The following is a 27,915-nucleotide window of genomic DNA, read 5'->3' on the forward strand; positions in this document are numbered from 1 at the left end:
TCTTTTTTTTTTACCATTTTCCTTTTTTTTTCGTCTCTCTTTTTTTTTGAGCATAACATGCAATTCAACACGGCCGAAACACAAACATGAAACCGTTTACAGTAGAACTAATACAGTAGTTTTGGCCTCGCCGGAGCGTTGCTAAGGGGGTTACACACACAGCTTGGACCACTTTTACAGCAGGTGGAGTCGGGCGGGTGAAACCTTTACGAGGGACTTCTCTTTTTTCGTTGTTCCTTGGCTGAGGCGAACTCGAGGGGGGGTCCTGTGAGCCGGACGGCCCGCTGAGCGGTTGGTCCCGTCTCTAAAGGTTTCACCCTTTTTGCTTTTTAAGACTTGAACAGATTGAAATTTACAGTACCACTGAGCACATAGAATATTCATCACACAGTCTCTGGATAGAAACACCAGAGGAGGGAGTGGGGGTAGGAGCAGGTGGTGCTTGGTTGGGGTGAGGGTGGAGTGGGGTGGGGTGGGGTGGGGTGGGGTGGGGGTACGGAGGGGCGTTGGGGGTGTCGAGGAGAGCGTCTAAGTAGAGCTAGGGGCATAAGCTCTTGCTCCTTGGGCATGCCTTGGTTGGTTGATTCTCAGGGCTGTGCATGGGACCTGCATGCAAGTGTTGCGCCTCTGTGTACAAAACAAAGATGGCCACCGATACTCGACAAGGGCTCGACGAGGGAGTTAGGGACCGGGGGGCACAGACACAGACACAGACCAATACGAGAGGGGAGGACAGCGACGGGACAAGGGCTTATTTAAAAAAGACACGCACAGCCAGACCCACCGTCCCCTTGTCCAGCGAGACAGGACATCATCGTATGGCTAGAACTCCAGATGACCCTCGGGGTGTGGGGGCCCACTGAACAAACAAGCTTGGGGGGGTCTGGGTCTCGGGGCTTCACAGACGTAATCAGCACAGACGGGGCGCGGGGGGAGCAGTAGTGTGAGCTTCCGTGGGCTACAGATATACAGTAGATGATGCCCAGCGGACATTGTGCTATTGGTTAGGGGTGGGTACTGGTCTAGCTCTAACACGGTCAGCAGTGAGTGAGGAGGGGCATGAAGGATGCTCACTGGACAGAGTGGCCTGCACAGCCATTCCTCTGGGGGAGTGTGTGTGTGTGTGTGTGGGGGGGGGGGGGCAGGAGCAGGCAGTGAGTGGTGGTCAGCAGGTAGGGGCAGAGAGAGGGAGAGGTTGTGCTGGAGTGAGCAGGACATTGGAGGTGTGTGTGTGCGTGTGCGTGTGCGTGTGTGTGGAATGTGATGGAAAATGGAATGGTAGTGAGCTTTGGAATAGCTGGCCGGTGGTTGTGGGGACAGCAGGTTGAGCTTGTCCTAAGCATCTCTCTCTCTCTCTGTGTGTGTGTGTGTGTGTGTGTGCAAGTGTGTATTTTAGTGTATTAGTGTGTGTGTGTGTGTGTGTGTGTGTGTGTATTAGTGTGTGTGTGTGTTTGTGCGTGTGTGCGCCTGGAATGGGACGAGATGATCTGGAACAGGAGAGAAGTTTAGACTAGCTGGCCAGGGGCCGTGGAGACAGCAGCTTGGGCTTGCCCTCAGCCTCCTTCCCCTTGACCGCCGCCACATAGGAGAAGAGGCAGAGGACCGAGTAACAGATCTGGTGTGCCTGGGACCAGGAGAGAGAGAGAGAGGGAGAGAGAGAGGGAAGAGAGAGAAGAAGGGAGAGAGAGAAAAGAGAGAGAGAGAGGGAAGAGGAAGGGAGAGAGAGAGAGGAAGGGAGAGAGGAAGGGGAAGGGAGAGAGACAGACCGAGAGAGAGAGAGAGAAAGAGCGAAGGAGAAAGAGAGAGAGAAAGAAGAGAAACAGATAGGGGAGAAAGAAAGAGAGAGAGGAGGCAGGGAGGGAGAGAAAGAGAGAGACAAGGGGAGAGAGAGAGAGAAGGGGAAAAAATAGAGGAAATCCATCAGTGTCTGAAACCTTCATGTCAAATATTTGCCTTGTGCTGTGATACATTTGGAGTCTTTTAAATGCCTATAGTGTTGGGTTTAAAATGAGCTGTGCTTTAAATGCCTAGTGTTGGGTTTAAAATGAGCTGTGCTTTAAATGCCTAGTGTTGGGTTTAAAATGAGCTGTGCTTTAAATGCTGTTCCTGTGTCTGGTCGTGCGGTCACAACTCACCATGGGTGTCTTGTACTTGTGGATCACCACTTCTTTAGTTTCAGGAACTACAACCACAGGTGGAGAAACAGAACACACAATTTAACAGGGGTCAACAGCCGGGAGGAGGGACGGGGACGGGGGGGTCAGCAGGGATGGGGGGGGGGGGGGGGGGGGAGAGGGAGAGGGAGCAGGTAGAAGGGAGGGAGAGAGGGAGAGGGAGGGAGAAGGAGCAGGTACAGTAGAAGGGAGGGAGAGAGGGAGAGGGAGGGGGGAGAGGGAGGGGGAGAGAGGGGTAGAGGAAGGGGGAGATAGGAGGGGGAGGGAGGGGTAGGGGGGAGAGATAGTGGAAGAGGGAGGGGGAGAGAGAGGGAGAAGGGAGGCGGAGGGGAGAGGTTGGGGGGGGGGGTAGGAGAAGGGGAGAAGGGAGAGGGAGAGTGGGGAAACCGTGCTGACAGGTTAGTGGGTTTGTGTGTCTGTGGTGAGGGTGCAAACCTGACGCCATGAGCCAGGTGAGTCCATTTGTGCGGTCAGCTCGAACTGTATGCGGTCAGGGACTTCAATTGTATTGTGGGGTCTAATGGCACCATCAAATGAACCAGGTGCACCAAATGACGCATGTGTACGTCTAAACCGTATGGGCCAGTGTCCTACACATGGAGTCAGCCTAGTTGTGAACTAGAACCTCCATAAAGGTTTTCTATTCTCCAAAAGAAAAACAGAATTTCTAGTCCAGGACTAGGCTTAGTTCATCTTTTGGAAAAAAAAGGCTGATCGCTAAAAGGTTTCTACGTCTATGCTGTTGCAGGTGCTTGTGCTCTGGACAGACGTGGCTCAGGGCAGCGACGTGAGTGGAATGGGATTCTAATCTCCACTAAGGACACTGCAGCGGCTGCTTGTGTCCACCTCCAACAGCCCCGGGGGTCATGTGCTGGGCTTCTACCTCACTACAGCGGTCAACATGGCATTCAGAGGTCATGCAAAACAAGCACCTTGAACTGGCCACCCTCCAAAACTCCTACGACACAGACATACAAGACACACGAGACATCCCATCCCACCACCACCACCACCACCACCGCCCACCTCCCCTGATCACCCTCCACTGGAGAAAAAAAGGTGGGGAAAAGGAGGCAGAGGTAGTATTATGAGGGAGCAGACAGGAAGAGGAGGAGGAGGTGCTGGTTGGTCCAGGGTTCGGGGGGGCCTCTGGGGGTCGGACTAGAGGGTGGTCTTTAAAGACAGCATGGATGAGTGACCCTCGGTGAGGGGGGGACAAGAGCGAGCATGGAGTCGGAGGACACCAGCGGTGAAGACAAGAAGCCATGATGACATGGGCGAACAGAAGACTTGAAGAAGGGGTTGTTGATAGAAAAGAAGTACAGAGAAAGAGACATGAGAGAGAGAGAGAGAGAGAGGGAGAGAAAGAGAAATAAGGTAGGAGAGAGAGAGAAAGAGAGAGAGAGAGAGAGAGAGAGAGAGAGAGAGAGAGAGAGAGAGAGAGAGGGAGAGAGAAAGGTGACAGCACTTTACCTGCAGGAGAATGAAGGTTTTCATAGCAGCAAAGATGAGGGAACGGATTACGAAAAATAAAAGGAAGCACAGAGACACGGCAGTAACCCTGTCCACCCCTAAAGGCCAGTGTACCCTGTTCCATCCTAAAGGCCTGTCATCCCCGTCCCTTCCTAAAGGCCTATGTATCCTCTCTTCTCTTAAGGCCTACAGTATGTATCCTCTCTTCTCCTTAGGGCCTGTCATCCCTGGCCTCTCCTAAAGGCCTATGTATCCTCTCTTCTCCTAAAGGCCTAGGTCCTCTCCTAAAGGCCTATCCTCTCGACTCGTAAAGGCCAGTGTACCCTGTTCCATCCTAAAGGCCTGTGAACCTTGTTTGATCCTAAAGGCTCGTGATCCCTGTCCACTCTGAAAGGCCCTTCTTGTCCAACTGACCACTGCTCTCTACCACCATACTCACCTGCTGCTCTTGACGGATTCACTGAACTACACTGGCTTATGATGTTCTCAGATCAGAGGTGAACTTTTGTGATTTTGCACACAAATCTTGCAAGGGTGATCGCCAAAAGCAATTCTAACAAGATGAGAGGTAGCCAATTTGGCGAATTTTGCATCAATTCCATGGGGTTTTGTTCTGAACGTGTAACTAGAAATGGCAAGACACCTACAGCTGTGGCTGATTTAATTCTTGCTCAACTCTTCGTAACTAAGATCCAGAATGTTTTTTTATACACAAAGTTCATTGTATCCAAGTCTGCCTCTCCTCAAACTTATGGAGTATGATCGTATAAAGTGTCTTGTAAACGAGGCCTTGACTGAAACCAGTTGTCTGTCGGATTGGCTGTCTTTGTAGTGATCTAAGACTCTGAGGTAGTGGAAATGCTTCTGTCACAATATCAAATACCATAGTAAAACTCCCATCTGGGACAGTCAGAAGGTTGACCTCATTCGCTACCACATGCCAGGCACAAGCTAGCACACACAGGCTACTGTGCTAAAGCAGGCTAAAGCTAACTGGTGAAGCTGGAATGCATTGGTGTCCTTCTGCATGCCAAGGGACCTGAGTTACTGCCGTGTCGTGTACAGACCTAGAATCAAAATGATGTAATTACCAAATTCCTCCAGGACAAAGACTCCCTTCACAGTATTGCACTTTTTAATGTGATTCAGCTCTATGAAAACCTAAAATGAAAAAACAAACAAAAAAAGAACAGACAGACCATTAGCTATTTACTCAATGTCACTTGCCCAAACCAAACATTTCAGAGAGATGACCTTAAAACAGTCACAAACAGTCAAAAAAGAAGAAACAACTATGAGGAAAGTAATATTTTTTTTAAAAGTATGACAGAAAGAGAACAAAAATGAACAGGAGAACAGCACGTGAGAAGCAAGCTCTTGAAAGCTACAAAAGAAACGGACTGTGGACGGTGCAGGTTTCCATGTGGAGTTGCTTACATGAGCATGGGGTTCAATGGGGAGGCAGGGGAAGCTGAAGGACATGGGGGCATACGCTGCTACGCCACCTCGCCGATTCTTACTACATGAGGTGACTGCAGCAATTCACCTGTATATTGGGACGCTAAATTTACCTATTGGGGCCTGCTGAATATGTACCTGGAGTTAGTCTATTTTTGTGAATGGCTAAAAAAAGAAAATTGGGCTGAAAACTATATCCCCTATGGGCCACTGTGTCCTGAGAAGTGTGCTCGCTGACCTACGGTTTGACTGCATACTGTATGGCCCATGCAATACACACATGGAAATCCCGTCATGACAAAAGAATAAGAGAGACAAAGTGGCACTACAACTGAAGGTTGCCATAGAGCTACGGATGGAGAAAAAAAGGAAAGAAGAAAAAAAAGAAAAACCAAAGCAAAAACAAACAGTAGAAAAGAAGAAGAGGTACTGCTAACAAGCAAAGACAGCAGAAGTGGTGTACCTTCCGCTCCTTGCAGGGGGAGAGAGCATGGGAGAGAAACGGTTTGGATTATTATCGGACAGAAGAGCACGAGAAATAAGAAACATCCGCCCGCCAGCGCTCAAGCACACGCTAGGCTAACTCCCCTCCCTCCGGAGTTCAGACGCTAGGCTAACTCCCCGCCCGCCAGCGTTCAGGCAGACGCTAGACTAACTCCCCACCCTTACAAGTAGGACTACGATCAGTATCAAATCAATAATGAACAGAACACCCCCTAAAAAAGAAAAGAAAAGAAAAAAAAAAAAAAAACTGAAGTGATAAATAAACCCATGGGATGTACAGGTAACTGGATTCCTAAAACAAAAAGACTAAGAGCCCTAATGGAAATAATGGGCAAAGGGCAAAGTCTATCAACAGGCTAAATTCTCATCCATGAACTAAAGCTATCATGTGCCACTGAGCTCAGTGACTCAGCCATGTTTGCAGTTAAGGTTGCCCATGGTATTAAAAGTAGCAAACTGATTTTGCCTAGTTATTAAATTAAACTTTGTTAGACTTCAGACTTTGCTCTTTGCCCGTCATTCAAATGAGGGCCCTGGATGTGTCCAATAGTGTTGGATTACTCTTAACCTTGTGCAGCGTGGGAGACTAGAGCTCTGGCTCTGCCCTGCTCCAACCCCCTTTACCCTCCATGCCTCCTCCTCCAGCAGAGAGGGCTGGCACCCCTCCACACGCCCTGAGATGCACACACTCACACACATCCGGAGATGCACTCATGCATGCATGCTCTCTCACGCACACAAACACACACACACACACACACACACACACACTCACTCCCTGAGACACATTTATGTATGCATTCAGTCGCACTCACACACACACACACACACACACACACACACACACACAACCTGAGATGCATGCACGCGCCACACACACAGTAGTCACCTTCAGTGAATGTATTCACTGTAAGACTAGAAATGGTCAGCAGACACACAATGGAATACCTGCAGAGAATGCTTCACTAACTGCACTGTCCAACCAGAGTATAAAAATGCATGAGGCCCAAGATATCAGCAACCTGTAAGTCTCACCACAGGGCCTGTTCTCAGCAGATGGGCCCCCATCTGTAGGATGAAAATAATGTTGCCAGTGTAGGGTGTTGATCAGCAGAAAGTGCCATGGCCCCATCAATGGAGGCTATAGTGTACCTAAGCGAGCCCACACACTGGGAAACAGCGCGCGGAGGCGTAGCTATGAGAGCAGCGCTCAGGGAAATGGAAATGGTCCTGCTGAGCACACGTTACTTCCGAAGGACACCCACTCACTTTGCAGGCGAGAGAGTAACAGATTTCTTCACAAATGTACCTGGCACAGGATAGGACAGATATCGTAGGATTTCCAATGGCAACACTGTTAACTAAGCTGAAGTAGAAACTAACTAACAGCAAGGGCCGTGTACAGTAGAACAGATGACCGGTTGAAGTAGAGAACGCTAATTTGAGAGAGGAAGCAGTTGAAGAGGTTGGCTTCCATTGCAAACTTGTTGTGATGTCTTTACTCAATCAACAGAACACAGAATGCTGGAGAGCAGAAGGAGAGGCCCTTGAGGTGTGTATCTACCATAACGTGGAGTGGACACCCTGACAATCACAGGCACGTGGAACACCTGTTTCAAGCAGGCATCCCGGTAGTTGGTGGTGATTAGCGAGGCTCCCTTTACGGTATTGTTAGCATTGTGCATGCCATGAAAAGCGCTATATAAAGTGTTGTTGTTGTTGTTGTTGACAGATTCACCATTGGCCAATTAACACTACAGTGAGTCACATTAGCTACAAGAGACAGCAACAGAGCGGCAGGCTGCCATTCATCTTCAATGGGAGAGGGCGACAGCCAGCGACAAGCAAGGCAGGGCAAAAATAGACAAGAAGTCTATTTTATGCAAATGCTTGCTGAGCAATGTGGAGCAATCATCAATCACCTGTGAAGCACAGCCTTATCTAAAGACCACGCAGCAGTACGGTGGAGGTGTCGTTGTCTTTTGTAGCTAATGTAATGACTGTACTGTAGAGTAAGTGGTCTAGATGTTGATTGCTGTGTGGGCTGCATGATCTCCGGGCCCTAAAGGGGAACCTTGTTCTGTTCTCTGGGAATTAAAGGGCCATTCACACAAAAAACCCAAACAAACATAATGACGATAATGATAAAACCGTCCACACGACAAACAATAAGAAAAGTCTCTCCCTGTCTTGATGAATGTGATGGCTAAAATTTGAAAGGATTTTGACTGTCTGACAGATTTTTTTTATCATTCTCAAAATCGCTCTGAAAGTGGTCCCCAATGATATATCGTTCTAGAAATAGTTTATTCATATGAGCCAGAACGATTTGTTTGTCGCTGTTGCTATAGTTATCGTTCCTGGTGTGAACTGCCCTCAAGGGTCTAGAGAATTAACCTGACTTTCACCAGATCCTGTAGTTCGCTGTCTGCTTCACACAAGGATCTGGGACTTCTCCATAGGAGATGTATTTATGAAGGCGGGTCCTTGTAAAACATCCTCGCATGTGATTCGATAAACCACTTGCCTGTTATCTTGAATGACGTGCTAGGCTTCTTCAAGCTCTTGCCAAACCCGGTCGGAAGAAGAGTAAAAACATCCTTGCCACCAATAAATGTGTTCAAAACTATTCTCTGTTAATCTTTTAAAGAATGAATACTCGATAGATTCGACAAAACGGTTGAAATAGCAGAATCAATGTCAGCACAAGACTCCTCGCTCCTCGCTTCGGCGCTCCTGATTGGTTGCTCATTTTTTGATCACTGGCAGGGGTTTGGATTGCCCTCGCGTCCAGACCCTTGTGTGGAGCTCAGCGAAACGCCTCTGGTGGAGCATGGCGGAACTACAAGGGTCTGCCGAGAGTCAGGCTACTAGGGAATTGCACCAATCGCGATTGCATTAAACAAGGCAACCCGGATGTGACAGAGAGTGTTGTACAAAACACTGACAAAGGAAGGTGTCCAACTGACAAGTAAAATGTTCGTAAAGGAATTGTTAATGTTGCTGCTTATCAGTATGATGGCTGTGATGCATCATCCACTTGTGCTTTCACGCTGATTTGCTGGCTATGAAACACTGAGGGATTTGGCCACTGTGGGAGGTCCCCAACCAATAGCACAACCCCAACTTAACCATTGTTTCCTGTGTGTATCTACAATTACATACTATTACAGAATATAACAACAATTACAGGTGCCTGAAAGGCTACACTACAACCATGAATCTGCACACCATCCAAATGCACCCCACCTCCTCATCTAGTTACTACTGAGGGCTGTATGGGTGGTGAAATGGCAGAGGAGTTCATGCTGTAGTAGCTGATGGAAATCACAGAACTTCTTTAAATGGGTTATTCAGAGAAAAAAAAACTACAAAGATGGCCGCCTCAAAAGCTATTTTTGATGACACCGTGCAGTCGCTTAATATACTGTATAAAAATGGATGGATTTAGCAAAGCAAGGTGGCAAAACCTGTCAGTTACTGTACATGTTGTCTCCATTGCCCGAATGACCCCACCACAAGAGAACCCCCTATAAGAATGCAATCACTTGAACACCCACATCGAATCCAGGTCTCACACACCAAGACACACACACACACACACAGACACACACACTGACTGAAAGTATGGTTTTGGGCACCACATTTAAGGTCTCATAGTGACAGAGAGTATTTGCTGAATGTGCTCACGGTTTAACACATGTACAACACACACACATACTGTACACACACAACTGCAAGTGACAATGCAACTAAATCAGAACAAAACTGGCAAATTAAAGAAAGCCTAAATACTAAAGGCTCTTCCTCAAATAACTCGTGGGGATGAAAACATCACAATCACACATCCAATAACAATAATAATAATAATATTAATAATAAAAATAAAAAATAAAACACACCTAAAACTCTCTTCCCCCAAAGTTTTCAAATCTACTGCTCAAAGTGGAGAGAGCACATAGCTCAAAACTCGCTCAGCCTTTTATGGGCCGAGAGCCCATCCTCTCTCTCAGCTGGGATTAGCAGACCTGGAAACTATTGGGAAAGAGTCCCTTTAAGTGATGTGTGATGTGATTCTGAGAGTTTTTAGAGGAAGCGCCCCAAACAGAGAGAGAGACAGCAAGAGACCTGGGGGGGTTGTGTAGGGGTGGGGAGAGTTGGAGTATGAGGAGGGGGGGGGGCTGAGTAACTGAAGCTGGGGGCTCTGATGGAGCTGGGGCCTGAGACTGAGACTGAGACTGAGAGAGAGAGAGAGAGAGAGAGAGAGAGAGAGGGGGGGCTGAGGCATGCAGGAAGTGAGGTCAGTGGCGTCGGCGTCGGTCGAGCCTCCTTACCTGGCTGTGCATGAACTTGAGGTTGATCCCCTCCAGAGTGACCTGCAGCAGGCCGCCCTCGCCGGTCTTCATGTCCTGCACAGGGAACTCACCCCCCAGCTCTGGACCTGGACAACACACACACACACACACACCACAGCATTTTAAATCCTCTACGTCCACACACACACACACACACACAGGCCCACCCACCCACACTGCTCGTATGAGGTCGTATGCACTCACTGTGCAGGGTAGCGAGTTTTTGCATGAACACACAATCTCACACACATGCTCCCAGGTTTCCAAACCAAGAGGCTCCTCCAGACAGTACACAGTACCTGGTTTGATGCTCTGCTGCCGAGCAGCTGCCCTCTCCATGCTGTCCTTCACACAGTAGTACAGCTCACGACACTGCACAGAGGAACACAGAACAACACATCACGCTCACTACTGTAGTACAGCTCACGACACTGCACAGAGGAACACAGAGGAACAGATCACGCTCACTACAGAAGAGCGCCCCCTGGTGTTCAGTTTCAACTACTATGGACATTGAGGACGATGTAGGGACACAATAAAGAAAATGCCATAACGGAAAAAGGACTCCTTCTCTGCTCTACAGCATACGCCCTAAACAGATGACCATGTTGTACCACTGTTGATGATCCACAACTGCATTACTGATAGCCACTTCAAGCTCAGATCCATGGCACTAGAAGCAAAGCCTGACTATACACTACCAATATTTAGATTATTTAATATTTTAATCTTCAATATTTAATAATTTAATCTTTTTAAATTATTCTTACAGTAGTATTTGTGCGGTTTTAATTTATAAAGTTATTTGGACCAACTGACCAAATAAATGATGGCAAAATGCAACTCGTGTCAGACCCTCAACAGTTGTGCGTGTGGACGTACCTTCTTAGTGTAGAACTTATTGAGCTGCGTCTCCTGGCCGTTGCGTCGCCAGAGACACAGCACCTTGGTCTTGGGACAGTAGGTCATGTTGATGAGCTTCTCGTACCACCAGCGCTCGTACACCGTGCCGATGTTGCTGCGCAGCACGATGCAGTCGTCACACACCTGCGGGAGAAACACACACACAGAGAGCGTGTCACACAGACACAGCGCATCACACACACACACAGCGCATCACACACACACAGGGAGCGTGTCACACACACAGAGAGTATGTCACACACACAGCGCATCACACACAGCATATCACACACACACAGAGAGTATGTCACACACACAGCGCATCACACACAGCGTATCACACACACACAGAGAGCGCATCACACACACACACACACAGCGCTTCCACAAAGCTGCCCCTCTGTCTTTATTTCACACGGGACGGTAGAGAGGACAAGACAAGAGTAGGAGGGAGACGGGAGTGATCTAGGGAAAAGACCACAGGTCAGAATCAAAACCCGAGACTCATGAGCCCTTACACCTGAGTGTGGTATGGATGATTCTGCTTGCACCACAACCTCCTGCAGGGGCCATTTTTAAGGACACGACAAGGGTCATTCAGCTTGTATTTAAAGGTGCTCTAAGCGATGTTGGGTAACATCACTTCTGTTGACGTTCAAACAAAACAGAAATCTAGCACGCCCTCCCTCCCCCTCCCTCCCATGCAACTGAAACACAGTTTGTTATGCTTTTATGTCCACAGAGACTGTGTTCTTTTAACAGTGTATTCAGGGCACAGGCAGCTAGTAGATGGTTAAATGATATTTGCTGTACTGTATGTGACAAAAAAGATTTTTGCCTAAAGAAATGCGTTCTACCACTTAGAGCACCTGTAATAAAAAGGAAGAAAAAATAGAGAGAGTAGGAAATAGAGGGATGGGGTGGGATTATGAAGTGACCTGGGTTGGGTCCGTGGGCCTTCGGGCCCTCGTTTAATTAAACGGTCCATCTAACCGGTATCATTCAGTAAGTGATTCGTCCATGTTTGTAAAGCTTCACTCTTTGCATATGGAGGCAGACTGGCGGTCTGTTGGGTTGACGGGCGCCCTCACTCACCTCCATGAAGAAGATGTCCCCCGTGGTGTCTGTCCCAGCATGCACCACGAACGTCTGCTTCTTAATGTGGCGGCTGCCGCTCGGCCTGATGGGTAGCTCTCGGCCGTTCTGCGACAGAGGGAACACGGCGTTGGAACATGGAGTTAGCACAGCGTTAGCACAGCGTTAGCACAGTGGCTCTGCACACGGCTGCTCTGAAGGCCAACGCCCACTGGCAGCGTCTGACGTGCGTCAAGCGTCGGCAACATTTAGAACACTGATATTTTTAACGGAGCAAAAGCCTACTGGCCGTGTCTGACACGCGTAGAAGACAATGTTTACAAAATCTTTCTATCTCTTGAGCATCAAATCCAGAGACAGGAATGTCGCCGCCAGTGGGGTTGGCCTTAACACACCGGACCCAAGGGTACATAGCACAGCACGTCCCAATAGCCGTCCTCGAAAAAGGACACAGGAAAAGAGAGGCTCCTTACCAGGTTATTGAGGCGGTCCAGGATGTCGTTGATCTCCTGGCTGTACGTCAGGCCAATGTGAGACTTGCCCATCAGACGCCTCACCTTCTTCCGAATATCAGCCTTGCCCACCTATGACACACACACACACACACACGCACAGATTTTAATATCTTTATTTGTGTTCACGTTTTACAATAGATTTCATTGAACACAAACACACACTTGCACACACACACAAAAGCTGTGAAGAAGATCCCACTGTGTGGCGAGGCAGAGAGGCTGATGTGTATTGTAGGCCAGTGGCGTACCTTCATCATAAGCATGTAGGCGATCATGTTGTGCAGCAGCGTGGCCAAGAGCCGGTCCTCATCGTCCTCCAGCCGCTTGCGGTCGTGGTCACCCAGGGACAGGTACCTAAGGGGGAGGGGGAGACCACACACACACACACACACACACACACACACACACACACACACACACACACACACACACACACACACACACACACACACACACACACACACACACACACACACACACACACACACACACACACACACACACACACACACACAGGAATGGGATGAGAGGAAGAGAGAGGTGGAGTTAGAATCCAACAGTGTATCTCTGGGCACGTGGGCGCGTGACATATGTGGGCATGCCGCTGCCACAGCTGCCCCTACAGTGCTATTGGTGAAGGCAAGGGAAGGGGCGGGGCAAGCACGGGGTCACCCACCTGTCAATCATCTCCTGCGGGCCCTGGTCCATGCCCATGCCCTCGCGCTCCAGCATCACGGCGTCCAGGAAGGCGTCCTCCCAGAACTGCATCTGGTCCCACAGAGTGGAGCGCTCTTTGCCTGCGGGGTCACATGACGCATGCTGACCAATCGCAAGGGGAACGTTACGGTAGAACGTTTACTACAACCGAGCACAACACATACTTCACAATGAATGAATGATTCATTCATTTTTTTCGTGCCTATCATGCATACACCCGTGAATGCATGCACGCAACACACACACACACACACACACACACACACACACACACACACACACACACACACACACACACGTACGTCGCACACACATCTTTGGATGTGTAGCAAGACATCCATTATGTCTGATACTGTTAAATTGACAACTAAAGATAATTACGAAATCGAAATAAAGATAATTCTCTTCACTTTCAGAAGAAAACACCCTCATGCACACATTCTCTGCCATGCACTGTACTGTAGACAACATGACTAAGGCTCAATCAATAACTAAGGCTTAAGCAAGATTTTTAACACACTCTTCAAGCACACACACACCCACCCCCACATACACCCACACCTAAAGCCTTTCTCAAACCGCAGGAGCAGACCATAAGCTACCACTGCATATCTGTCCGCTGACCCGACATGCTCTCGCCAGCCTCTCCTCAGCCCCCCCGCAGAGCTGTGGTGAAGTGTTAGCGTAGGCGCTAGCTCTGGCGTAACTGCCATCATAAATAAGTGAAGTGTTAGCATAGGCGCTAGCTCTGGCGTGACTACTGCCATCATAAATAAGTGAAGCTCAAGTACAGCCGAGGGCACAGAGAGAGAGTAGCTCAGCTCAGCTCAGCTCGGCGCGGCCGGAGAGAGAGAGAGCCGCAGCTCAGCTAGGAGAGGAGCCACTCATAACACATGCATTATTTAGTGGCGTGCTGCTCAGTGCTCACCACCACAACAAAAACAAACACACGCGCAAAACACAAACACATATTCACACGCCTACTGTTCCATTATATACACACACAACTCAAGTTTAAAAGCTTACATAAACAGACAGAACCAAACAAACAAACAAACTCTCTCTCACACAGACACACACACACATACACACACACACACACACACACACAGACACACACACACACACACACACATATATTACACAGACACACACAGACAGAGACACACACACACACACACACACACACACACACACACACACAAACACACACAGCATGCAGCCATGCCAAAGTAAAGCACACCCAGAGGTGAGAGTGAGAGAGAAGCAGTAAGCCATACTCAAGGAGAAGGTCTCCATGGCAGCATCCTCCAGCTGGTCCCACATGGAGCTCTTGTCACGGCCTGCCCAGGTGACCCCAGAGCCACGCAGCAGAGACCGAGAGAGAAGAAGGCAAGAGAGAGAGAGAGGGAGAGAGAGAGAGAGAGATAAAGGTAGAGATAGAGGTAGAGAGAGAGAGGAAGGCGAGAGAGAGGTATAGAGAAATAGAGAGAGATAGAGAGAAAGAGAGAGAGGTAGAGAGAGGAAGAGAGAGCGAGGTAAGTGAGAGATAGAGGTAGAGAGAGAGAGAGAGAGAGGTAGAGAGAGGTAGAGAAGGATAGAGAGAAGAGAGACAGTAGGAGTAGAAGAAGAGAAAGAGACAGAAGCAGAAGAAGACAGACAGAGGAAGACGGAGGAAGTGAGAGGGCAGTGGGTTAGCCTGCAGCAAGAGGAGGGCAGCGACAGGGCACTGAGCACAGGTGTTAATACACAAGCTTGTTATCACACAAACGAGCCCACAGGGAAGAGGGAGAACCACCTGGCCAACGGCGCTACATGACACATGGAATCTTTTTACTGTTTTCACTCATGTGCTGGTGATTAGAACACAGGTTCCAAACTTAAGCATGTGTGTCTGTTTACAGGTGCATTTCATTGGAACATTGGAATATCATGGCAAAAGTCCATTGTCCTGCTCAGACAGAGAGATGAACCATTGCCAGTGATTTTACTTGGTTAGCTGATCAGAGATCATCTTATATCGGCAGTTTTGTATAATATTTTTTTCATTCAAATATCTTGAGATTCTATTAGCTGTAAATTAGAATCATCAAGATGTGTGTTAAATCTGGATGATATGATAGTTTCAGTTTTTGAAATACATTTTGAAATATTATTTCCTGAGATGTACCTGTACTAACTCATAGACTATGCACAGCGCATACAGTATGGTGACAGACTGATTCAGAGCAGTTTGCCCAATTAACATGTAAACCATATGTGGAGTATTTCCTAGATGACATGGATCCTGCTACTCTTCAGTTCAGGGGAAGAAAACAACAGTAAAAGTCATATCAGTGCAATAAAATCAAACATTGCTTGTAGACTGATAATGATTATGTCTTAAAGGTCCTTAGAATTTGATGTGTGGAGTGCTGTTATTTTTCAACTATTAGCCGCGACTTCTACATTGATTTTGCGAAATTTCTTCAGCTATGAGGTTAATACACGGGGGCAGTTAATATGGTAGTAATATGGTTTTCTTCAATCTCTAACTATCAAACGTGGCCTTGTGGCTTACACACAATGCGGTTAATACACTGGAAATTACTGTAGGAATATTCTGAGAATATCAAAAGCCAGCACGTGAGCCGATGATCATTCAGAGTCAGGGGTCGAGTTCACATACCCAGCAGGCCCTCACACAGGTAGATCCTCATGCTGACATCCTCCAGAGGGGGCGGTGGTGCTCCTTTGGACATGACCCCCGCCGGCTCCCTCTTCCCAGGCTTCAGCTGGTGGGTCTTCCCCTGGAAACACACCCAACCAGACAGACCCTCATCACACTCCACCTCCACACCAACTTACTCACCAGTACACAGACACAACACGAAACTGCACACTGCATGAGTCAATGCTGATACGAGCTGAATCACATCCAGGTGCATTGTGTGTCGGGACTATTCTGGCGTCGTAGCGACTGGCTAGGCTACTCACAAACACGGAGCTGGTGGCGGGGTTGGTCTCGATCTCGCTGTCGGACAGGGTGCCCCTGGAGAGGGTCAGGTGAGGGGCCTGTCTGCCCAGGCCGTCCCCTGCTGTGCTGCTCAGGTCGCTATCCGCTCCCAGGGTCTCACCTGAGCTGTTGCTCACCTGCCGGGCACAGACACCAGGTTAGAGGGGGACCATAGTGTATGCAAAGAGTCTGAGTTGAGGGAGGGGGTGTAGTGTGTGTTTATGCTATGCTATGCTATGCTCATGTGCCTGGGCACAAAGGCCAGGTTAGGAGTGATCATAGTGGGAGCTAACGCTACATGCGGACTGGCACACAGTGTGATTATGCTATATGATCGGGTTAAGTAGCCACAATGTGAGTTTACTCCAATCTAAGTTTAATTTATATTGAATCTAATCTAATCTAATCTAATCTAATTTAATGTATGAGGACCTGTTTACTCTATATGAGTACTGGCAAAGAGACCTGTTTACTCCATATGAGGACTTGCCAGGCAGATAATCCAGTCTATATATGAGAACCTGTGTGTCGTCACGCAAATGAAAACACAAAGCACAGACCTAGCTGGGCTTTTGAGTTGCAGCTGGCTGTTAATGGCATATGCCTGCCTGCTGTTCTGTGTGATCATAGGTTTGTTAGACTAACGCATTTAAAGTTAGGATTTGAGCCACAAATTGTCTCCATGGATGGGAGCTTTGATGCAGTTCCAGCTCTAGATAAACGGAATATATTTCGTTCTAGAAATGCTGGTCTCTGCCCCTCTGAAAATACTACGCTACCTATCCCCGTGTTGTGTGATGGCAAAAAATTAATTTTACTAGGCTCTACAACTGCTTTACGCTAAACTCTGTTCATTAATGTATTTATTCCCCAGTTGTTTATTAAATATTTAAACTTGTCAAAACAACAAATGGCTCTAACCCCATTTGTAAAACTAATTACAACTCCAGTCGTGTCATCACGTGGATAGACTCTTTCCGTACAGCCTGCGTGTGCGTGGCGAGCAGCAGTCTGCCGAGTCACTCATGACAACTCGATTAGTCGGACGTAAATCACATTTGACGCCGCGGAGGCCGAGGCCTCGTGCGTGCGGCTCCCTTTCAGACGGGTCCCCCGAGAGCATTCGCTGTCGTAACTCAATTACACATCAAGGACGACGCATCAACAGGCCGATCGGCAGCCCAACGCCCCGATTCCTGGCGCACAGACAGTGCTGGGCTGGGAACTATGCTAAACAGCCATTTCTCCAGTCTTCTCTTTGAGGGTAATACATTCAGCATCATTATTAATAGAAAGAGCTGGAAACAGAAATGAGGGGCTGGAGAGGAAGGTCATGAGCAGAGAGAGAGAGCGTAGGAGGCAGGGCGATGAGTACACACACACACACACACACACGAGGAGGCAGGGCGATGAGTACACACACACACACACACACACACACACACACACACACACACACACACAAACACACACACAAGTAGGCAGGGCGATGAGTACACACACACACACACACACACACACACACACACACACACACACACACACACACACACACACACACACACACAAACACACACACAAGTAGGCAGGGCGATGAGTACACACACACACACGAGGAGAGAGAGAGAGAGAGAGAGAGAGGGAGAGAGAGAGAGAGGGAGGAAGGGGGAGAGAGAGGGAGGGAGAAAGCAAAAGAGGGAGAGAGAGTGGGGGAGGAAGGGAGAGAAGGAGATGGAGAGAGAGAGGAAAGAAAGAGGGAGAGGGAGGAAGACAGATGGAGAGAGAGAGGATACAGAGAGAGTGAGAGAGGAGGAGGTGGGTGAGAACGAACACGGCTCAGATGATGAAGAGCAGAGAGTGATGAGGTGAGTCAGACAGAAGACATAGTGAGAGTTGGAGTCAGGAGCACGGGGGAGCCGGATATAACACACACACACACACACACACACAAAAAATCAAACTTCTGACACTTCTGTGGGGGTTAGCGGAGTTTGGTAGGGGTTGCAAGAATGCGAGCTGATGCAAGAGCAGGAAGTGATTTGATAAAGTTGTGATTTGATCTAAGAGAGAGGGACACAGAGTGAGGAGAAGGGAGCAGAAGCCAGAGAATGAACGAGACCGAGAGAGGGAGAGAGGGAGAAAGGGAGAGAGGGAGAGAGGGAAAGAAAACCAGAGAGGGGGTGATTAATGGAAAGGTAAGGAGGGTCTCTTTGTTGGCTGTGCCCTACCACTGTGAATAAGAGAGAAAGGGAGTAAGAGAGGGAGTGAGAGAGAGAGGGAGGGAGAGACAGAGAACGGGATGGGAGCTCTCCTGGTTGGCCGTGCCCTACCACTGTGAATGAGAGAAAGAGAGGAAGAGAGGGAGAGAGTGAAAGGGAGAGAGAGGGAGGGAGAGAGAGAAAGGGAGGAAGAGAGGGAGGAAGACAGAGAGAGAGAGAGTGGGATGGGAGGAAGAGAGGAAGAGAGAGAGGGAGAGAGAGCGGGATGGGAGCGCTCCTGGTTGGTCGTGCCCTACCACTGTGCTGGCCTCAGAGTCCTGGCTGGTGCTGCGGGTCAGTGCTGGCGGCTCAGAGCTGGCCACAGACTCCGTATCGCTCCTCTGGACACCCCACGAGAACCGCAGAAGAGAGGAGAACACACAGAGAGAGAGGAAGAAGAAGAAGAAGAAGAAGACGGAAGACATAAGACATGAGGAAAAACAAGAAAGGTAGTGCAGAGAAAACACAAGACACAGAAAACCAGAGAGCCAGTCTCCCCGTCTCCCCCAGTCCCCCCGGTCTCTCCCAGCCTCCCCTGTTGCGGGGGGGCTGAAGAGCAGGTAAGCTCACCTGTGAGCCCGAGGTGACGCTCAGGCCGCTGTCGGCGCTGATCTGGGACTTCTTCTCCTCCGTGTCTCCGGCTTTGCCCTCGGCCCGCTGCTTGGCCCCCTCCGCTCCTGTGGAAGAGTCGCCGTTAGCGCGGCCGCCCAGTGTGCCCCTGCACAGCCTCATGGGACATGTCACATGACTGGCAGAGTTTACGACTTCCTGTGCTCAACGCATCCTTTGATCTGAACATCTAGCCTGAAGTAAAAGCTGCTTCTGAGATCATTACAAATCTAACGGAAGCCTAAAGACGGCAATCCAATCCCCTTTCCATCTCCAAATACACGTGGGTTGTTCAACTAAATTGATTGCTATATGCTGTTTTTCTATATAGTGTGTTGAACATATACATAATAATCTGAGATGTGCGCACCAAGTTAGAGCTAAATGTATCTTGTTCTAGTCTCTTGTTCTTGTTCCCTGTCAAACAGCTGTCAGTCATAACACTACACAGAGGCAGGCAGAGGACACAGTTTCAAACACACGGCCAAACCAGATTGAAACCCACTACGAGACACTGACAGGGAATCGAGGCGATCAGCTCAACACCACACACACTCAGCAGCCGACATCCAGACAGACAGACACACACACACACACACACACACACAGTTAACACAGGGCTGTAATACGCAGACAAAAGGAGCGCACTTAGACACAAATATATACTGTACTGTATACACACACACACACACTTACTGGAAGCGGTTACTTAAAACAGTGACACTTGTTTGCTGAATTTGCTGCATAATTCAGCCACTCAAAATGACACAGGACAGTAAGATTATCATGCCCCCAATGTAGTTTAAAAGGGCACAATATCTTCTTAATCTTACCAGTTGTTTGCATTGTCAAACACACTCCTTAAGGAAAAGCTCAGAGATGAATAGGAGGAGGAAAAAGAAATCTAGACAACCTAAAGGTCTTCACTGGGCTCTTTTCTGAACAGGAGGAAGTGTATAGGAGAAACAGAGACTAGGAAAGATGAAAGTGCTCTATGTAGCACTAATGTGCAATGGACATTCTATGGACACTGATGGGCCCACATTTACATAATCTAGTAGGAAGAGAAGGACTTAGTGCATGAAGTACCTATCATCACTTAAAAACTGGTTTAACATCTGGTTTAACTGCAATGAGAGGCCTAGTTAATAAGTGATCTCAGAGCAATAAAAACAGCGGAGTAGCTTAAGTGACTCGAGAAATGTAACACAAGGGAAACAGCTATAGTAAGAACCTTTCAACTAGAGTCAGGTATGATAATGAATTGTTCGGGCGAGAAAGAGAGGGTAACTACATGAAATCCAAGGAAGAAGTTAGCAAATGTTTACACATCAGTAACAGTGGCAAAGGGTAAGAGGTTGAGTTTAAAAGTTCTACTTCTTGGGTCAACTATTTGTTCTATATGTTGAAAGCTTTGTCTCTAAGGTACAAGGGTAGCTCTGAAGAGGACAAGAGATAGGCAAGTCAAAGGGAAGTGGAGTGGTCTGCAAAGACTGCAAAGAGTCTAAGTTCTGTTTTGCGCAAGAAGAATCTTACTCTGTTCCTTTTCCAAAGCATTTTGCTTTCTGTTATCCTGGTGCCTGCTCCACAATTCTACCCAAGATGCATTGCAAGCAAGGAGAGAAAGACAGAGAGAGAGTCAGAGAGCTGGTTGAAACTGGCAGTTATGGCGGGTGAGCATTTTAATGAGAGCCAACAGAAAACCGTAAAGATGATTTCAAAAAACAAACGATGCGCATTATCATCATCCAACTCTAGGACGCTTTGTAATGTCTCCTGAGTAGTTGTGCTTCGGTTGCGCTGCAGAAAAGCAACCGATGATCTCAGGCTTCCCACGCCTACCAAAGACACATGACAAAACATCCAGAGCACCGGACCACCCTGAGGCTAGAGAACCACCCGGGCAGGGGAGAGAAGTCTAAAGGCTATGGCTCATCGGCCGTCTTTGGCCCCAGACAGGAGGCCGCTGGCGTGGGCTAGCTGTCTGGGGAAGAGGTGGGCGGATACGGGCAGGGGTTCTCCAGAGCCAGGGGAGCGGTGACATTCAGGCAGCTGCAGTAAGGAGGCGTGAGATGAGGGTGAGTGGGTTGAGTGAGTGAGTGAGTTAGTGAGTGAGTGAGTGAATGAGTCCAGCCATCCAGCCAGTGGGTGGGATGGGGGCGCTGCAGAAGCCAGAGGAGGGGGGGAGTGCAAACTTAAAAAAAGAGGACATTCCGTAGAATTGAAGGTGCATCTCTCCAAAACAAAACCAGGTCACAGGTCAGGAGGAGAGGTGGAGGTTTATGAGAGTGGGCGTCAGGGGACGGGGGTGGAAGTGGAAAGTCCGTTCCCTGTACACGGGCCCAAAAACCAGGTGCGAGGCTGGCTTTGCATGCCATGCTTGTGGGGGTAACAAAAAGACACAACCCCAACGGTCTCAAACCGAAGGAACTGCTGGTTGAAGTCTTTGTTTGTGTCTTTGGGCCGTTTACAGGGGAGAGATGCTCTGTGGGGGAGGGGGGGCCATGCTGGAGAGGCCGGGTCTCGGCCAGGCCCTCTCCGATTCTCTGGGGCACAGGGCTGCAGGTCTGGGGTTAGCTCTTAAACGGAAACTTACGCTAACATGCATCCACAGGGTTAGAGCAGAGGGGGCGTGGGTCTAACCAAACAGACTCCAAAATAAACACAACAACACAAAGCACGCTTTGAACATTCAAGGGGGGGGGGGGGGGGGGGGGCAACACAAACCAGTAGGCGAGAGTGTCACAATATACCCCTGGTATGTCTACACCAATTAGAAGGGTTTTAGCTAATTATTCCTTACAGCAATAAATGTATAATATCAAGAATTTCATACCAGGATAACAAATAAAAAACAAAAAAACACTTTGGTCATATTTAGCTTTCACTGATCCCATTGAACAGATGTAGACCATTGAGGGGCATAGAGTGAGACAGTGCCTTTCTGGAGGGAGTAACATTTAAGTACACAGGTCTCCCTTGGAGCTCGGGGTGGGTCGAGGCCAGGGGGAAGACCGGGGTGGGGTGGGGACTCTTCAACAAGCCCGAGTCCCCAGGAGCATGCAGGGAGGGTTGGGTCAGGGAGGGGGTGGTGTACACACCAATGGACGCAATAAAATTCTCCTCGTTCAGACTGCGGGTATCGAAATGGCGCGCGCCCTTCCCGGAGGTGACGGAAGGCGGGTGGAGTTGGAGCCGAGGAACCAGCAGTACGCCGGCGGCCCGGGCGCTCTCCATGCGGCCCGATGGGCTCTCCTTGCTGCCCGGGCTGCTGGCGCCCTCCATGGGGCTGCGCTTCCGCTTCTCGGCCTCTGCGGACGCACGCCGCACAAGCGTGGAGGAGGGAGACAGGAAAAGAAGACAGAGGAAAGAGGAAGACCAAAACCACAGACATGGAAATAAAGAGAGAGAAAGAGAGGGAGAGAGAGAGAGAGAGAGATAAAGAGAGAAAGAGAAGTCGAACAGAGAGAAAGAGGAGTGGAGACAGAGTGCAGAGGACAGAGGATCGTCAGAGCTCCTGTGAAGCCCAGTGCTGAAGTTCAGCAGCTAGGGGGGTCAGGACAACAACAGGAATTGTGAGGTTATGACATTAAAGGAAAACTCCGGCATTTTTTCACATAGATCTCTGTTTCTGCGTGAGTGTAGCACTGTAACTGCTTAGCTGCTCTTGTTGCTGCAGCTAACAACTCTAGCTAGGTAGCACCGATGTTTTTCTTTGGACAGTACTCGGTAACAGAAACAGAGATCTATGTGAAAAATTGCTGGATTTTCCTTTAAGGCCCTCTCAACCTACAGGGACTCAAAGAAGATAGGCACCTTACAGTACTGCAGAAACGTAATCAAAATATGCATCAATCTACAGTGATTAGGTTTTGGTGATTATTCCAGTTTTTGATTAGGTCAGCAGAAAATGTATTACCATTTCTGTTGCTCATCAAGGTTGGCAAAAATACTACCATAGTGGTTACGTACCTTACTGAAAGTAATAGCAAACAGGATAAATGTGCAGTGCTGTGTGGTGTAGTGTTGTGTCTGTACCTTTGGTTTGGTAGTGGGTGACTGTGCTGTGTGTTGTAGTGTTGTGTCTGTACCTTTGGTTTGGTAGTGGGTGACTGTGCTGTGTGGTGTAGTGTTGTGTCTGTACCTTTGGTTTGGTAGTGGGTGACTGTGCTGTGTGGTGTAGTGCTGTGTCTGTACCTTTGGTTTGGTAGTGGGTGACTGTGCTGTGTGGTGTAGTGTTGTGTCTGTACCTTTGGTTTGGTAGTGGGTGACTGTGCTGTGTGGTGTAGTGCTGTGTCTGTACCTTTGGTTTGGTAGTGGGTGCGCGCTATCTCCAGCAGGCTGAAGACACTGGCCATGCCCCCCAGGCCTGCATTGGTGTACGAGTGCTCCAAACTGGACACCGTACACTTCAGCAGGTCCAGCATGCCCTTGTACACCTTCCTGTTCACCTCCTGCACAACGGGCGAATGCAGATGGAAAAGTAAGGACAAGCCATCCAAAGTTAACTTTTCCGGAAGCATCACTCACTTCCATTCCTTTCCCCTTCCATCCACTCACCACGTCCCTGATGACCTCCTGTCGAGCGTCCTCTTCTGATTGGACGGCGCGGTTGAGCTTGCTGAGCACAAAGCCGCGCAGCTGCTCGTTCTCCAGTAGGCGGCGCACCTTCTTCATGTTGAGCCATCCTACGCCCTGCCCTTCCAGCACGCTCTGGACGACCTCCTTCAGGAACTGCTGGTTCTCGCTGCAGTACAGACACACACACTCCACGCGGTAAAGCTTCTTTCTTTTTCATATGCGGTTTCATATCACCTAATCATTTATTTACACCGTTTGTCTTCATTCACTGGTTGGTCTGGGTAGATATGAACTGCACCTGAACTGTGGCTGGTAGAATTGAAATGTAAATGTTGGCTCCGAGTATTAGAATAGCATTAACACCATTGTCATAAATCAAATTTGCTATTGGACTTTTTATGGAGTGTTATTAGGGAGTTGAATCTCATGACCATATTTTAAAGCATTAATGTCATTAATGAAATCCAATAATAAATCTGGCAGTCCTTCTTGGACCTTTCAAAAAACACTATGCCAGGGCATAGTTATCTAATGGCAGCTGTAAACAATATAGGAGAGGTATGCCTCGAGCTTTAGAGCTGTAGAGTGGTAAAGACTTAGCTAGTGTTATAGCTAATGCTAAAGTGGCGTAGTATAGTTAGTGTTAGCATGGTATACCTAGTGTTAGAGTGGTATATCTAGCATCAGATTGATACAATAGCTAGAGTTGGAGTGGTATAGCTAGCGTTAGATTGGTATAGCCAGCTTTCGAGTAACAGCTAGCATTAGATTGTTATATCTAGCGCTAGATTGGTATAGTTAGTGTTAGAGTGGTATAGAATATCTATCATTAGATTGGTATAGCTAGTGTTAGAATGTTAGATCTAGCATTAGATTGATACAATAGGTAGTGTTAGAGTGGTATAGCTAGCGTAAGATTGGTATAGCCAGCGTTATAGTACAGCTAGCATTAGATTGTTATATCTAGCGCCAGATTGGTATATAGTTAGCGTTAGAGTGGTATAACTACCATTACTTGGCAAAATAGCTAGTGTTAGAGTGCTATAGCTAATGTTACATTGGGACTACAGCTAGTGTAAGAGTGGTATAGCTAGTGTTAGATTGGTATAGCTAGTTTTAGAGTCAGGGGAAGTGTTAAGTTGGTATAGTTAGTGTTAGATTGGTGTACGTAATCTTTGAGTGATATAGCTAGTGTTAGATTGGCATAGCTAGAGTTAGATTGGCATGGGTTGTGTTAGATTGGTATACATAGTCTTTGAGTGCCATAGTTACTATGAGAGAGCAAGATTGGAGTGTCTGACCTGGTGTTGTTGGCCTTCCCCTGAGGGGAGGGGGATTCTCTCTTTACAGTAGGGCTGTGCTTGATGACCGATGACTTCTGGTCCACAAGAGCTCTGGGACCACGGGCCCCTGTAAGGGCCAAACTGAGTGTGAGGACTGGCCACTGGTCACAGGGAAACTGAGTCTCTCGCACTCTCTCTCTCTCTCTCTCTCTCTCCCAAACACACACGCACACGCACACACACACACACACACACACACACACACACACACACACACACACACACACACACACACACACACACACACACACACACACACACACACACACACACACACACACACACACACACACACACACACACACACACACACACACACACACACACACACCTTTCAACCCCAATGCATGCATACACACTACTACTCTACAGAAAACACATGTGCAGACAAATATTTTGACAGGAAAATAAAATGAATAAAGAAAAGGTATTCTTTTTCACAAAGCACAAAACACACTATTTGAAGCTAAAAACACACCTATTGTTCAGACCTGTAATTCAACAACATGCACAATGGACACACCCTACACGAATAGATTCACATACAACAGACAACAAACAGATTTACAGTAACACACTCAACACACACACACACACACACACACACACACAATTTCGCATCGCCCACACACACAGATGGAAATACACAAACACCTCTGAAAGAGAAAAACATTGCATCCACAGTTGCGGAAGTGACAAGAAAAGGCTATTCTACAGTAAGTACAGCACAGGGCTACTGACACTACAGGACCCACAGAGGGAGGAGGAGGGAGAAGAGCAGAGGAGAAGATTAGACCAGACTACAGGTGGGAGTTGCAGAGAACACAACAGTGCCATTTGGCAACAGAGATCCACACACATACATTCACACACACACACACACACACACACACACACACACACACACACACACACACACACACACACACACGACTGAAGAGTGACAAGAGGAGTGAGAAACGATCCACATGGCAACAAGACCAACGCATCATGTGTCATGCGAAGAGCATCAGAGTCAAATTCTAATGGTCTCAGCTGTACTCACACACACACACACACACACACACACACACACACACACCCGCCTGCTCAAATGTATGAGGGCACATACACCACAGATGCAAGTGAGAGCGTTGCAGCATATATATATACACACACACACACACAGAAGGAAATGGTGTGTGCACTGCATACACACTGACCAGCTGCCATTGCATGAGTAGACAAGACAGTGAAGTGAGTGTGTCCAAACAAACACATACATGAGGAGAATGAACGAGTGGGACACACACATACACACACACGCACGCGCACACACACACACGCACACACATGATGGTGCGCTCTTTCCACTGAATGAGGACACCATAGAGAGGGTTGGGCCCATGACCACAGTCCAATATATCAAATGTGGCCTTCAAACACACACACTTATCACCCAGAAAAAACTATTTGAGGAAATATAGGCTAGCCTACAGTATTTCTCTCGAATTTCTATTTCATATTCACCGGCAGGCTCAATATACAACTGAAACTGATGCAACAGGCTGACAAACTAGTGTGAGTGCTGAAAGAGAAAGAGAGAAAATAAAAAGCAGGGAAAGGCAGAGCAGACAAGTGTGACAGCACGACTCTGGCAAGTGCACTCCTTACTTAGCTCTTGCGCTGTAGAGCTGTCACCTGCCTGCCGCAGGCTCTGAAAGAGCTGCACTGTCTCGACATCAAAGGCTGCTTCTCTAACTCTGGTAAAAAAAATAAATAAAATAAAATAAAAACAGGGTCTTCCCATCACTTCTACAAAAGGGGAACACCTTAGCGATTCTTTTCAGCTGAAGCGCAAAGCCTGTCTCTAGTTAGGAGTCACTTGTTTTGTTTTTTTAATGCAGGGAAAAACATTTCTGAAGATGCAACTTGCTGGACCATCACGAGGCCAACATTGCCAGACTTCATGACAGCAGCATCTGCAAACTGACTCATTTAGAAAATATTTCCTCTGCTTGAAGGCATCAGACCCACCCACAAAAACAAATATTGAACGCGGCTCTGCCCAGTACATAAAAGGGCATCTTGGGTCAATATGTAACCCGACAGCGCCGTCTCTAAGTAAACAAAAGGAGAAGTGAGAACCTCCCGCGTGGGAACCTGATCTCCTCCCTGGCTGAAGCCACGTGTCCTAATCAGATCAGAGCTTCTGCAGGCCAATACTCTCCTCTTTCTGCTGGCCTCCCCCCGAGACTGACCCGACGCCAACTAGGCCAGCCCGGGATCATCTGGCTGTTCCTCGCGTCCGTCATCTCCTTACACGGATCATCCCAGCCGTGAGGCATCATGCAGTAGAGGCTTTGACTAACTCGCAGGCAAGAGTGCTTCATTAAGACTCAAGTTTAAAAGGAAGGCCTCTCTTGTTTAGTAAAACTAGAGTTGAGATCAGTTTAACTTTGTCGCACGTGTGACATTTTTGCAAGGCATATTTTGTCTGTAATCGCTACAAGGTTCTGAAGTTCATTAATATTTCATGGTGTTTCCTGACTGCATAGCTCTTGGTTTGTGTCTTCATGCCTGACTAGCATCACTGGGGAAACACTGGGAGTGTGTATTTTGTGTGTGTAATGGGCCCAACCCTGACAGGACACACAACAGGTGAGAGGGGCAGGTGAGACGAGTCTTCTGTCTCCCTCTGATGAATGACCGCCGACACACGCAACTGCAGCAATGTGTTGACTGGTGGCGTCTCTGAAAAGGTGGGACGGTAATGGGTGGATGAACAGGAAGCAATGGCGCAGTGAGAAGGGGAGGATGCTGGGAGATGTAGTCGACTGGCTTTTGGAGGAGAAGCATGCAGCTCGCGCAGCAAAGGGCGGAACCCACCTTCTCCGCTCCCCGGGCCGACCTCTGTTATAATCTCCATTAGAGAATTTAGCCCAAATACTGGACA

The 27,915-nt window shown here is 48.2% G+C and overlaps 1 protein-coding gene across 6 annotated transcripts in view; it reads right to left on the reverse strand.

Annotated features, from left to right (window-relative positions):
* Window positions 1–37: 37 nt before the first annotated feature.
* madd (MAP-kinase activating death domain) overlaps window positions 38–27,915 on the reverse strand; it is a 61,587-nt gene continuing 33,709 nt past the window's right edge. For 2 of the 6 annotated variants that reach the window (XM_062548612.1, XM_062548610.1), the window contains 20 exons: window positions 24,939–25,047; window positions 23,617–23,803; window positions 23,360–23,510; window positions 22,158–22,367; window positions 20,593–20,649; window positions 19,018–19,124; window positions 18,705–18,788; window positions 16,171–16,326; window positions 15,863–15,983; window positions 14,475–14,537; window positions 13,154–13,274; window positions 12,726–12,831; window positions 12,436–12,546; window positions 11,963–12,070; window positions 10,847–11,011; window positions 10,264–10,336; window positions 9,944–10,050; window positions 4,739–4,808; window positions 2,136–2,182; window positions 38–1,624 (listed from right to left, as the gene is read on the reverse strand). In XM_062548612.1, the coding sequence (XP_062404596.1) occupies window positions 1,511–1,624; window positions 2,136–2,182; window positions 4,739–4,808; window positions 9,944–10,050; window positions 10,264–10,336; window positions 10,847–11,011; window positions 11,963–12,070; window positions 12,436–12,546; window positions 12,726–12,831; window positions 13,154–13,274; window positions 14,475–14,537; window positions 15,863–15,983; window positions 16,171–16,326; window positions 18,705–18,788; window positions 19,018–19,124; window positions 20,593–20,649; window positions 22,158–22,367; window positions 23,360–23,510; window positions 23,617–23,803; window positions 24,939–25,047 (2,267 nt within the window). In that variant the 3' untranslated portion in view covers window positions 38–1,510. The remainder of the gene's footprint in view (window positions 1,625–2,135; window positions 2,183–4,738; window positions 4,809–9,943; window positions 10,051–10,263; window positions 10,337–10,846; window positions 11,012–11,962; window positions 12,071–12,435; window positions 12,547–12,725; window positions 12,832–13,153; window positions 13,275–14,474; window positions 14,538–15,862; window positions 15,984–16,170; window positions 16,327–18,704; window positions 18,789–19,017; window positions 19,125–20,592; window positions 20,650–22,157; window positions 22,368–23,359; window positions 23,511–23,616; window positions 23,804–24,938; window positions 25,048–27,915) is intronic. The other 4 variants (XM_062548611.1, XM_062548613.1, XM_062548616.1 and 1 more) reach the window with 4 other exon arrangements.

Source organism: Sardina pilchardus, chromosome 11 (assembly GCF_963854185.1).
Source record: "Sardina pilchardus chromosome 11, fSarPil1.1, whole genome shotgun sequence".
NCBI lineage: Eukaryota > Metazoa > Chordata > Actinopteri > Clupeiformes > Clupeidae > Sardina > Sardina pilchardus.